Source organism: Belonocnema kinseyi, chromosome 9 (assembly GCF_010883055.1).
Source record: "Belonocnema kinseyi isolate 2016_QV_RU_SX_M_011 chromosome 9, B_treatae_v1, whole genome shotgun sequence".
NCBI classification, from domain to species: Eukaryota; Metazoa; Arthropoda; class Insecta; order Hymenoptera; family Cynipidae; genus Belonocnema; species Belonocnema kinseyi.
The window spans coordinates 109,270,893-109,284,089 of NC_046665.1; the positions used below are offsets into that span (position 1 = coordinate 109,270,893).

The 13,197-nt window shown below is 23.1% G+C and overlaps 2 protein-coding genes across 7 annotated transcripts in view; one reads left to right on the plus strand and one right to left on the minus strand.

The window, feature by feature from the left end:
* LOC117180318 (xaa-Pro aminopeptidase 3-like) overlaps window positions 1–6,347 on the minus strand; it is a 50,491-nt gene extending 44,144 nt beyond the window's left edge. For all 6 annotated transcript variants that reach the window (XR_004468031.1, XR_004468029.1, XR_004468028.1 and 3 more), the window contains exon 1: window positions 6,220–6,347. Coding sequence is in view for 2 of the 6 variants with exons in the window: in XM_033372756.1 (XP_033228647.1) it covers window positions 6,220–6,268 (49 nt within the window). In the remaining 4 variants the exon portion in view is untranslated. The remainder of the gene's footprint in view (window positions 1–6,219) is intronic.
* A 134-nt stretch (window positions 6,348–6,481) lies between these two features.
* LOC117179359 (E3 ubiquitin-protein ligase HERC2) overlaps window positions 6,482–13,197 on the plus strand; it is a 67,872-nt gene continuing 61,156 nt past the window's right edge. Inside the window, exons 1-2 of the mRNA XM_033371059.1 lie at window positions 6,482–6,734; window positions 11,280–11,485. Of these exons, the coding sequence (XP_033226950.1) occupies window positions 11,293–11,485 (193 nt within the window). The 5' untranslated portion in view covers window positions 6,482–6,734; window positions 11,280–11,292. The remainder of the gene's footprint in view (window positions 6,735–11,279; window positions 11,486–13,197) is intronic.

Consider the following 13,197-nt stretch of genomic DNA (forward strand, 5'->3'; position numbering starts at 1 on the left):
CATATAATAGACCGTAACATTTCCTTTTGACCATCCCCCACCCTTTTCTCATAGCCATTATATAAAAATTTTTTGTATTATCTTCAAAAATATAATAGATGTTTTTCTAAATAAAAAGGAAGGCTTTTTAAGATGAATGATTGACTAAAAATAAATAAAACATGAAAGTAACACTGAATGCTTTTTTAATACAGTCCGCTCTCTGAATAATGCTGCTCTGAATAGTGCCGTTTCTCCTCATTCTTGCTCGAACGTATCCCCGAACATCGCGTTATCGCTTCGAACGCCGGCTTTTCATTCCCGTATGTCTGAATAGAGCCACTAAAAAATATGTACCAAAATAGACTTTGTAACGGATTAATTGTTTATAGTACATATAATAATTAATTAAATGTTACCGAATCAATGTTTTGTACAAAAATCGAGAGACTCAAAATCGAGAAAAAAACATCTAAACATATACACTTCGTACTTGCGGATGGAAAATAACTAACTACCGGCACTATTGAGAGCGAGCAAACGCAAAATCGTTTGCGCTTCCACGTGACAAGAGTGGGGGGAGCTGAGTTCCACGAAAAATGTTCCCCTACCTGTCCATGTCCGACACTATTCAGAGATCGGATTGTCTTTTTTTTTAGTCATACAAATATGGAAGTTACTGAGGGACCCCACTGAACCCTACGTAACAGCTCAAGGGGGGCAGGGCTTGAGGAATTTTGTTACGACTTGTTACTGTAAGGGGGCGGGTTCATTCACACATGTACATGTACATAATTTTAGCCAATTCGAAAAAGCTTTCTCCTGAAGATTATCTTTTTTGTTTTAAAATTCATCATTTGGTTGAAAATGTAACAACTTTCTTAAAAAGACATCCTTTTTGTTTTCAAAATTAAATATCTTGTTAAAAATTCGTCTTTTTTCGTAAAAGATTAACCTTTAGTATAAAATTAATATTTTGTTGCTGAAATCTTTATTGGATAAAAACACTTTTTTTGAAAAAATTGCTTTCTTATTTAAATATTCACCTGTTTTAGTAGACTTTTAATTTTTTGGCAAAAGTGTAACTGTTTGGTTGAAAATTTAACAATCTTGTTAAAAAGTCATACTTTTTGTTTAAAAATACGATTATTGAGCAGACAATTCACTTACTTTAAAATTCTTTAAAATTTCTTAATAATAATTAATAATTAATAATTAATCAAAATTCTTATTTTTGTGTTGAAAAGTAAACTGGAATCTTCTTCAGGTGCAACTGTTCAGTTAAATATTCAACTCTTTTTTAAGTTTTTCTTTTTGATTTTAAAATTCAGCAGCTTTAGCTGGAATTTCAATTTTCTTGGGTAAAAATATAACTGTTTGGTTGAAAATTCAACAATTCTGTTGAAAAATCATTCATTTTGGTGGAAAATTCTGCTGCTTTTTTTAATTTAACTATTTCGCTGAAAATCTACTTTTGTTTAAATTTAATATTTCGGTATTGAAAAGAGAACTGAAAACTTTTTGGATGAAAATTAAACTTTTTTTCGGAATTTCTTTTTATTTTATTTTATTTTTTTCAAATAAAAATTCATCTGTTTGAAGATCAGTTTTATCTTGGATAAAAGTGCAACTGTTTGGTTGAAAATTAAACTATTTTCTTAAAAATTCATACTGTTTTGCTGAAGTTTTAACTATTTCGTAGTAAATTTACTTATTATTTAAAATTTATATTTTGGTGTTGAAAAATTAACTACATAAAATCTTTTCTGGATGAAAGCTTAACTTAAAAAAAATGGCTCTTTTTTTATCAAAAATTCATCTCTTTTAGTGCAAATCTAATCTTTCTTGGATAAAAATGCAACTATTTTTGGTAGAAAATTCAACTATTTTGTTAAAAAATCATCCTTTTTGGTTGAAAAAAATCCTCTTTTTGGGGGGAAAAAAATTCCCTTGGTTTAAAATTTAATTTTTGTTGGGTAAAAATGCAGCAGTTCCGTGGAAAATTAATTGTTTGCTGAAGTTATATTTTTTGTTTGAAAATTAAATTTTTCTAGAGAAAATACGTCTCTACGCTTAAAGGTTCGAAGATTTAGATTCACTTTTATACCTTTCTTGATTGAAAAATCTTTATTTGTTGAAAATTCGTCTTTTTGGTTTAAAAACTCTTCTTTTTTTATAAATTTCACCTTTTTTATTGAAAAATAAAGTATAACACTTTTTTGCTTGGAATTTATATTTTTAGGCTGAAAATTCAACTACTTTGTTCACAATTTAATTATTTTGTTGACTATTTAAGTATTTTGTTACAAAGTCATCTTTTGTAGTAAAAATTATTTTTCTTATTCAATATATATCAATAAATTTGAAAATTTTTAATTTGTGTCTGAAAAACTGTTTTATTCCGTTTACAAAGGTTCTATGTCAAAAATATTACAAGATTAAAATGCTGGTACTATACAAAAATTTCAAATATTTGTTTAAAAAGTTTTATGACAATAAAATCGATCGGAAATTAAATTCGGAGAATTGAGGAGAATTGAGAAAATTAAAAAAGATTTTTGAATATTTCAGATCTGTCAAAAAATAATCTAGAAGATTTAACAGAAACTTTTTTTTTGTTTTATGGGACTTTACGAAATGTTAGGAAAAATTCGAGTCTATTTAAAAGGTGTTTATTTTCAAGTTTTTGAATATTTTAAATCTATTTAAAACGTCTTAAATTCCTAAAAATATTTTTATTTAATTTTTTGATTTTTTATATTTTATTTTTCTTTGTTTATTCTCTGAAAAACCTTCAAAAAAATTATTTTTTTAAGCTTCTAAAATTTTGTTTTGAAATCTTTAAAATTCTGCAGTTCTAAAAATCTTTTAAAGTTAAAAATTCTGTTTGAATCTCTTCAATTCTTATAAATTAAACATTCTTTTTTATTTTAAATTCTTTCTTCCTTCTTTTATACTCTTTAAATTTATTCGAATTCTAAATTCTTCTAAATATTTTTTGAAGTTACTTAATTGATTTTTCATTTGATTTCCTAATCTTACTAAATTGAAACATTTTGCTTAAAAATCTTCCACATTCTTTTTCAAAATTTTAGAAAATCACTTGAAATTTTTAAACCCCTTTTTTAATTTTCTCTTAAAGTTTAATATTTTCAGACATTATAAACCTTCGAATCTCTAAAAGTGATTCAAATTTTTCATGCATTTTTTTTTAATTCTACAAAATTAAAAAAATTACTTTTAAATCTTTTAGATTCTTCTTTGACAATTTTAAAAATCTTTTATAATCCCTTAAAATTAAATCTTCGAAATTATATAAATTTTTCGTTGAAAAAATCTTTACAAGTTTTAATTATTTTTTAATCGTTTTAAAACTTCTGAATATCTCTTAAAATTACTTTTCTTTTTTGTTAAAATAATGTAATATGGTAAAATTTTGTTTTAAAATCTTTTACAATTGTTTTAAAAATGGTAGGCAGTGATTAAAAATTTTTTGTAATCTTTTTTAATTTTCTGTTAAAATTCATTACAAAACAATCACTTAAAATTTTCCCAGGAATCTTAAAAACATTTTTTTCATTCTCTTCACACCCTGCAAAATTCAGTTTATGTCAAATTTATTGAAATCATGAGAAATTTTTTCAGTCTTACATATTATTTTTCTCCACATTTTTTAATCTTCAAAATTTAAAATTATTCTTTTAAAATAAAACCGAATCCATTTAATATTTTCCGACAAGTCTTGAAAAATATTAATATCCTCAAATCTTTCATAATTATTAAAAAGCTTTTAATTTCGTTTTCGAAACTTTTTTATTTATTTTTGGAAACATTTAGTTAAAAAATATATATATGTTTATAATTTATAATATTATTATATTTATAATTATAATTTGACAACATTGGTTAAAGAATGCTAATTTTCAGAAATTATCAATTTCCCACCGCGTGTTTTTCAAAATTACAATAAACTATAAGTAAACGCTATTTTTAAACCTATAATTATTAATATTTTTTTTTAATCAAATATCTGTCTACAATCAAAACCTGGGATAAAAAAATATTCAATGAACAAGTTACAGCTTAAATCATAGGAAATATGAAAACAATAAAATCATTATATAAAATATTTAATAGTTTACGAAATATCTTATTAAAATAAAAAATTTAAATTACAAATCTGTTTCTCTCTTTTAAAAGGAAGAAATTTATGAGTTTAAGATTGCTAATTTTCAGAAATTATTTTTTTGTCTGTATTTTTTTTATTTACAATAACTGGCAGATAAACATTGATTTTAAATTTATAGTTATTAATAATTTTATTTAAAATAAATAATTTTTTTTAACCAAATTAAGTTAGATGTAAAAAAAATTTCAATGCAAAATAAAAGTTGAAGATCATAATCTAAAAATTGAAAATAGTGAAATACTTACACCAAATATTTGATAGTTTATCCAGTATCTTGATTTATTAACTATACTAAATTTAAAATATTTTTTTCTCATATAAATTGAAAAATTTCAGATAAAAAATACTGATTTTCTTCATACCTTTTCTTCAAACAAATTTTTTAGTATCAATGACCGATAAAAAATGTTATTTTCACATATTTAATTATAAATAACTTTATTTACAATAAATGAAATATTTTGAAAAAATTGAAATTTGATATGAATGAAAAAATTTTCATGCACAAGTTCAATATTATATAAAAAGAACTAAAAAAATCCAATCTTTATACAAAATAGTTAATAGTTTATAAAATATCTTATTTAATTAACAAAATTAGATTAAAAATCTGTTTTTTTATGAAGCGAAAAAAGTGAAAAAAATTAATTTAAAGAATGCTAATTTTCAGAAATTTTCATTTTTTTCGTGACATTTGTTTAGTTACAACTGATAAAATAACGTTATTTTTAAATGTTCAATTATTAATATTTTTATTTAAAATAAATGAAATTTTAAGAAATTATGACTTTTTACAAAAATATTGTTTAAAACGGGAATAACTCATAAATAAACGTTATTTTTAAATGTTTAATTATAGTACATTTAATTTAAAATAAATTCAATACTTTGAAACAATTAAAGTTTGAGATGATAATAATTCATGAATAAACTTTTTTTATTTTTAATTATTAATAATTTTATTTAAAATAAATAAGCTATTTTTAAACAATTAGAATGAGATATGGAAAAATTTGCAAGGCATAACAAATAACAGATTATATAAAAAACAATCTGAAAACAGTCACATATTTATACAAAAAAGTTAATAGTTTATCAAGCATAATATTAAATTAACAAAATTGAATCAAAAATCCAGTTTTCTCTTATAAAACGAAAAGAAAATAACCAATTTGAAAGTTAAGAAATGATAACTTTTAAAAAATATCACTTCTTCACAAAATTAAAAAAATTACAATAACTTTTAAGTAAACGCTATTTTTTAATTTATAATTATTAACAATTTTGTCAGAAATAAAGGAAATACTTCTAAACATTTAAAATCGGAGATCAGAAATATTCATCAATGCACAAAAAATATTAGAGGTCATATTAAAAAAAAATGAAATCATGAAAATGTTTATATAAATTCGTTAAAAACATAATAAAAATCGTATTAACAAAATACAATTAAAAATCGGGATTTCTCTTACAAATCGAAAAAATTTGGAGGTTATAGAATACTAACTTTTAGGAATTATCACCTCTTTTCACTATTTATTAAATAAAAAATCTGATACACTAATATTATTTTTTAATCAATAATTATTGATAATATTATTTTTAAAACGTAATAAAATATTCTGCCAATTAAAATTAAGACATAAAAAACATGCAATGCATAAGAAGTTACAGATTGTATAAAAAATCTGAGAACAATGAAATGTTTATAAAAAATAGTTAATATTTTTATATTATCTTATTGCATTAACAAAATTAGGTAACAACTCTGTTTTTCTCTTATAAAGCTTACAAATCAGCAAATAAATTTAAAATTTTGGAGGTTAGGAAATGCTAATTTTCAAGAAATATCACATTTTTTCTCACTAAAAACTTGTCGAAAGAAAATAACTAATAAATAAACATTATTTATTTCATCACCAATCAATATTTATCTTAGTAATAAAAAAATAACTAAAGTAAATATCAAAATACACAAAAATCATAACCTAAAAATAAAAAATTTGAAAAGATTGTCGATTATAATTAAACTAAAACAATCCGAGACTCACCCAAATAATTAAATCGCAATTTCATGATTTCTTTAACTGAAGAAAACATGTCGTTGGTTTATTTTTTGCCTAATAAATATAAATAAAAATAAATAAATTTTTCATTTCGCGGGCGGAACTTTTCACCGTCAAAGTTGATTGGCCAATGGTACGTCCCTTTAAACTCTATCTGGTCCCTGGTTGGCTGTAGGATTTTGACACTTTGAAGGTATAGAGAAAGAAAATGGCTACCTCGTATCGGTAAATATTTATGTTTCACAGTCAATACGTTCGAAAATTGTGATTTTTTGTGATTATCTCATTTAATTAGATGTTAGTTTATAATATCTCGAGTTAGTGAATAATCCTAAACCATGTGAAACCTCTGAAAAAGAGGAGAATATTCGATATCTTGAACAGCTGATTTGCTGTCAGTCAAAGAGGGTCGTTTATTAAACAATAAAAATGTGTCTTTAGAATCGAAACATTGAGGAAAAATTGACGGAGAAGTGGATATTGTCACTCAAAATGATCAGGTGGGTGATTTTTTATTAGAAAAGCCAAATTTTTTGCAAGTTTTAGATCGATTTGTCAAACTTAACCTAAAAATATAACTCGCAGATTTTTATGAGTTTCGTATTTGTTTTAGAGGTAAATGATTAAAAAGACTTTAATTAATTAGTGCAATAAATTCAATGTTTCGGGCTATTTTTAATTTGATCAATTTGAAGGCTTTCATTTTAAATGGTTTTGAGATGTAAATGATATGCTAATATTAGTATATCGTTTCTTGAATACTGTATTAGCTTTTTATTTATAAAAATTCAAGAATGAATAACTAAAATTTGGCATTCACAATGACTATTTCTTTCCAAAATGTTTTAAACATTCATAGAAAAACAGAAATACTCTACAACGTTTTTATCCCAGATTTAATATTTAATCGCTATTTACAAAATATTGCTACTCATCTTTTACCAAATACTAAAAATAGACTCAAGGTGACCACAAAATTTAATTTTTTAAATTCCCTGATTTTTCATTTTTTCTGACTATTAATATAGAAAGATCAGCATTTCAATGTTGTAAAGTTTTTAACTCTGAATAAAACAATTTCATATTATAACAAATTTCTAAATGATTTATTTACTTCTATCAAAAAGTAGGACTTTTGTACCCAAATAAAAATGGATTTTTGATCTAAAAGTAGAGAGTTAAAAAAAATAGTTGAATTTTCAACAAAAAAAATATGACTTTTTCCCTGAATAGTTATAGATTTTCAACAAAAAAAAAGTAAGGTTTTATCCAAATGACTGGATTTTTAACTAATTTTTTTATTTTTCAAACTACCAAAACGAATTTTCCAACCAAAAAGTGGAATTTTCAACAAATATTTTTGAATTAAGAAAGAAAAAATATATAATGCAAATTTTTCCTTTTCTAAACCAATAGACGAATTTTCTGTAAAATATTAAAATTTTTATCTCGGAAATATGAATTTCCAACAAATTGATTTCGACTTTTACCCAATTAATTGAATTTAAAATTTAGAAAGATTAATTTTCCACAAAACATAAATTTTAACCAATTCGATGAATTTTGAAGTAAAATTATGAATCTCCAACTGAAATAGTTAAAATAATTAATTTTCAATCCAAATTTTCAACATGATAATTCATTTTTTTTAAATAGATGAATTTTTAATCAATTTGTTAAATTTTCAACAAAAAAAACATCAATTTTCAATGAAATAGTCTAATATTAAACCAAGAAGATACACTTTTCAACCTTAAAACCAAAAGACAAATTTTCTATGAAGAAATTGACTTCTCACCTGAGAATTAGGAATTTTCAATAAAAAAGTTAATTTAAATGAAAAATCAATTTTCCATACGATATTTTTATAACCAAGTCGATTAATTTTCAAGTAAAATTATAGATCTTTAGCTGGAAAAATTAAATTTTTATTTGAAATAATTAATTTTCAACGAAATAAAAAACCTTTTTAACCAGAAATGAATATTCGTGTAAAATCATGAATTTAAAATAATAATTTTCATACTAAAATTCTTTAAGCTGCAATCAAGTATTTTAGTTTTTAATAAACATTGTAATGATAGATATTTCAACCAGTTTTCTAAAATATAATTAAATCCTCAACCAACGAAGTATAATAAAATTCGCAATCAAGCAGTTGAATTTTTATCCAAAAAATATGCAATTTCGACTAAAATAAATGCCTTTTTAAACCAAAAAGACAATTTAAAAAAAAATAAATTTGAATTTTCAACCAAAGAGATACATTTTTGACCGAAATGATGAATTTTTCAACCAAAGAGACGAATTTTCATCGAACAAAGATTTTTTAGTCAAGAAAGAAAAAAAGAAAAATCGAAATTGTTCAACTTTCAGGCCAAAAGACGCATTTTTTGTAAAAGAGTTGAATGTAAACCCGAAAGTATCGATTAATTTAGTCAAAGAAAAAAATCTAAATTCTTCAACTTTTTTTTAAGAAATAGGTAAATTTTTACCCAAGTAGTTGAATTTTCAATTAAAAATATCAATTTTCAGTGAATTAATTTTTTTAATAAAAAACCAGTTTAATAAAAAAAATAATAAAAAAATACGAAAGCTCAACGAAGTAGTTCAATTATCAAACAAGGAACATTAAATTTTAACTAAGAGTAGAATTTTGATCCAAAAAAGACTAAAAACGACGAGTTTTCAAACACAAAGGATGACTTCTTAACGACATTGTTTAATTTTTAACAGCTTAATTAAATTTTCAAGAAAATAGTTGATATGTCGTCAAAATTATTGAATTTTAAAATTACAAGCACGAGTTTTCAACAAAATAGTCCGATTTTCAACCAAAAAGATCAATTTTATCAACTAAAATGATGAAGTTTGCAACCAAAAAGACACATTTTCAACAAATAAATATTTTTCAGTCTAGAGAGAGCGAGAGGAAATTTCAACCCAGAAATATGAATTTTTAATAAAAATGTAATGTTTCACAAAAAGGTTAATTTTCAACAAACTATTTCAACTTTCATCCAAGCAGTTGAATTTTTAATTGAAAGCGATAAATTTTCAACAAAATAGTTGAACTTTCAACCAAAGGGATAAATTTGGAAGGAAAATCATGAATCTTTAACAAAAATAAAATAATGTTTAAAAAAAGTTAAATTTTCAACCAAGAATTATTTCAGTTGAATTTTCAAGAAAAAATTGATTTCATACCAAAATAATTGAATTTTTAACTCAAAAAGAGAAGTTTTCAACAAAATAGTCAAATTTATAAACAAAGGGATCAATTTTACCAACTAAAATGATGAATTTTCCAACCAAAAAGACAAATTTTCAACAAATAAAGATTTTTCAGTCAAGAAAGAAAAAAAAGTTTGTCCAAATTGTAAAACATTCAAGCCAAAAGACCAATTTTATGTAAAAACAGTCGAATTTTCAACCCGGAAATAATAAATTCAGTTAAAATAATGCATTTTTTAATAAAATGATGAATATTCAACAAAATGGTTTAATAATCAACCAAAGAAAATGAATTTGCAACCAAATAGTTTCATTTTTATCGATAAAATATTAAATTTCAACAAAATTTGTTGATTCTTTAATAGCATGATAAATTTTAAACTAAAGAGATAAATTTTAAACATAATATTGAATTTTCTAATCAAAAAGACGAATCTTCAACAAATTATGAAGATTTTTCAGGGAAAATAGAAAAGACGAATTGTTTGTAAAACAGTCATTTTGAACAAATTAGTTCAAAATTTACTCAAGTAGTTGAATTTTCAATTTAAAAAAAAAAATCAATTTTCAATAGAATAGTTTGTCTTTAAACCGAAGCGATGAATTTTCAAATAAAAGGATGAAGCTTGAAGGAAAAAAGTATTTTTGAGAACATAAAATTGTTGAATTTCCAACAACATAATTACATTTTCGACAAAAAAAGATTCATTTTAACGAAATTGTTGAATTTTTCAACCAGAAAGACAAATTTTCCACAAGTAAATATTTTTCCGTGAGAAAAAGATAAAAAATCTAAGTTGTTCAACTTTCAAGCCAAAAGGCTATTTTTTCGGTAAAACTTTGGAAGTTTCAACCCGGAAATATAAATTTTCAAAAAAGATTAATTTCCAACAAAAAAGTTAACTTTAAACAAATTAGTTTCTACTTTAACCCAAGTAATTGAATTTTCAATGAAAATGATAAATTTTCAATTTGAATAGTTTAATTTTCAGTTACAATAATTAATTTTTAACCGAAAAAAAAAATCATTTTCGACCACAGAGATTAATTTCCAATTAAAATAATAGATTTCAGGAAAGAAATGATTTTCTTTAAGTTTCATCTTTCTACTAAAACTATGGAAGTTCTAAAATAAAAAAAGTTCAATTTTCAACCAAGAAACATTTAAATTGAATTTCCAACCAAAATTGAATGAAAATTACAACTTTTATTATTTACAATCTCGGTTTTTTTAAACATTTGTTGCAATAATCAGTGGGCCTTTTTTTGTCAATTTTATCAATCAAGTTAAAAATTAGGGAATTTTGAACTTGACGGTATAGCTAGAACATCCTTTATTTTTTAACATTTTTTAATTAAAATCTGTTGTAAAGGAAATGAATAATTTGAAATTAAAAATGTCTAATTTTTAATCCTTGACAGTAATTTAAAGTGCCTCTTACAGAAATTTCCAGACTTTTGCAAGATTTTTTTCAAAATCTATAACTTTTTCCCGACTTTCCCTGACTATTAAAAGTGATGCCCTGATTGGCCCGATTTTCAAATTTTCCGTAACCTACGGCCACTCTGAAACTGCTTAAATCAGAAACGGAAAATTTTGTCTTCAGTCCAGATATCCACTTTTTTATTTAAATATTACTCTTTAGAAATCTAGTACAAAAATTAAAACATATTAAATATTTAAATTGTCATGCGGTTTTTGTTGAATTTATTAAAATTTCTCTGATGTATTTGGTATTTGTTTTTTATTATATATTTCGGAAAGTTGAGCTGCAAACGGCAAAAATTAAGTGAAATGTGATATTTTTCAGAATTTTTTAGGAAATGAGTGGTCAGTTGAGTATAACCGTGAGGCCGGAAGTCCGTCTTGATGCTAAATGGCTAAAGACGGACTTACAAAGGTTTCTTCGACGCGATGGATTAGCCGAATTATGGAACGAAATGGTTCGGGATGGAGAAATCGTTGGACTTTTCAGCGACGGTTTAATCAATTCTGCAGGTGTAATTGCCAGAAAAGGTAAAAAAGATGATTTTCCACATGCTTTTTCATTTTTTTCTTCTTTTCTTTATTTATAATAATTTTTCTAGCATCCAAGCAGATTTTAGATAAAATTTTAGAGATCTCAATGTTTCCCATATTTTTCTACGGTTTCCTTAATTTTAAACAAATTACATCAATTTTAAATTAAATTTGAATTTTTGAACTAAAAGTATTAATTAAAAAAACGGCATAGCCAGATTCTCATTAAAAAAATAATAATAATTTTCAATAAATAAAAAAAACGAATTTTTTACAAAACAGGTATATTTTCAACCCGAAAATATGAAATTTCAACAATAAAGGTCATTTTAAACCAAACGGTTTAATTTTATGTTGTGAAATGTCGTTATAAATCTAAAAAAAGAATTTTTCAACAAAATATATCAATTTTTCACCAAATAGTTGACTTTTTAAAGTAAATTTTTAAACTAAAAAATCAATTTTCAACCATAAATGGAATATTTAATTTCTCATTTGAAAAAATTTATTTTCAATAAAAAAAGGAGTATTTTCGAAATTGTCGATTTTTCTACCACACAGTTGAATTTTTACCAATTAATTGAATTTCACAAACAAAAAAATGAATTTTCTATGAAGGAAAAGAAGTGGTTTTGTAACCCGAAAATTTAAAATTTGAAAAATGTTTATTTTTTTGAATATAGTCCAATTTTCAGTTAACAAAAATTAAATCAAACAAAACGGATTAATTTTTAATTAAAAGGTTGCATTTTTAACAAGAAAAAAATTATTTTTCACTTAAAGGACAAATTTTTCACAAAATACATAAATTATGAACCAAATAGTTGAATTTTTAGTCTAAAAAAAGATGACTTTTTAACCAAAAATGGAATAGTTAAATTTTCATTGAAAAACACAAATCTTCAATTTAGAAAAGCGATTTTTGTACGAAGTACGATTTAGTTTTATTTAATTATTTAATTATTTATGATGGTAGTTTTTAATAGTATAAATATTTTTGATTATGAAAACGATTTTAATTTGCTAAATATCATTTTTCAATGGCGACCGATTTTCGAAAAAATCGACTTTCTACGAAATTTCTTTATGGAAATACATGTTTATTTATTAAATTAAATTTTAGTTTATTTTTAACAATTGAATCTTTAACTCCAGAAAATTTAAAAATCAATCTTCTTCAATGTTCAACAGTTGAAAATTTAAAATATTTAGACTTGAAGAAAATCAAAAATTAAATTTTCAAATGTTTTAAATTTTTTTAAATTACATCTTTGTTGAACCGTGAAGAAAATCAAAAGTTGAATTTTTGAAAATTAGAAAAAATTGATAGTTGAATTTTCAACAGATGAAAATTCAATTGTTGAAGATTGAATAAAATTGAGTTTTCAATTGTTGGAATTTAAAGCAAATTAAATTTTTATTTGTTGAAAATTGAAGAAAATTGATGTTTAAGCGGTTGGAAATTCAATTGTTAAACATTTAAAAAAATATTTTAAGGTTGAAAATGGAAGAAAATTGATAATTGAATCTTCAACAGATAGAAATTCATTTGTTGAACATTGAAGAAAATGGAAAATTGTATTTTCAACTGTTAAAAATTAAAGAAAATTATTATTATTTAAATCCTCAACATATGGAAATTCAATTGTTAAAAAATTTAATAAATTTGATAATTGAAGTTTCAACTGTTTAACATTGAAGAAAATGGA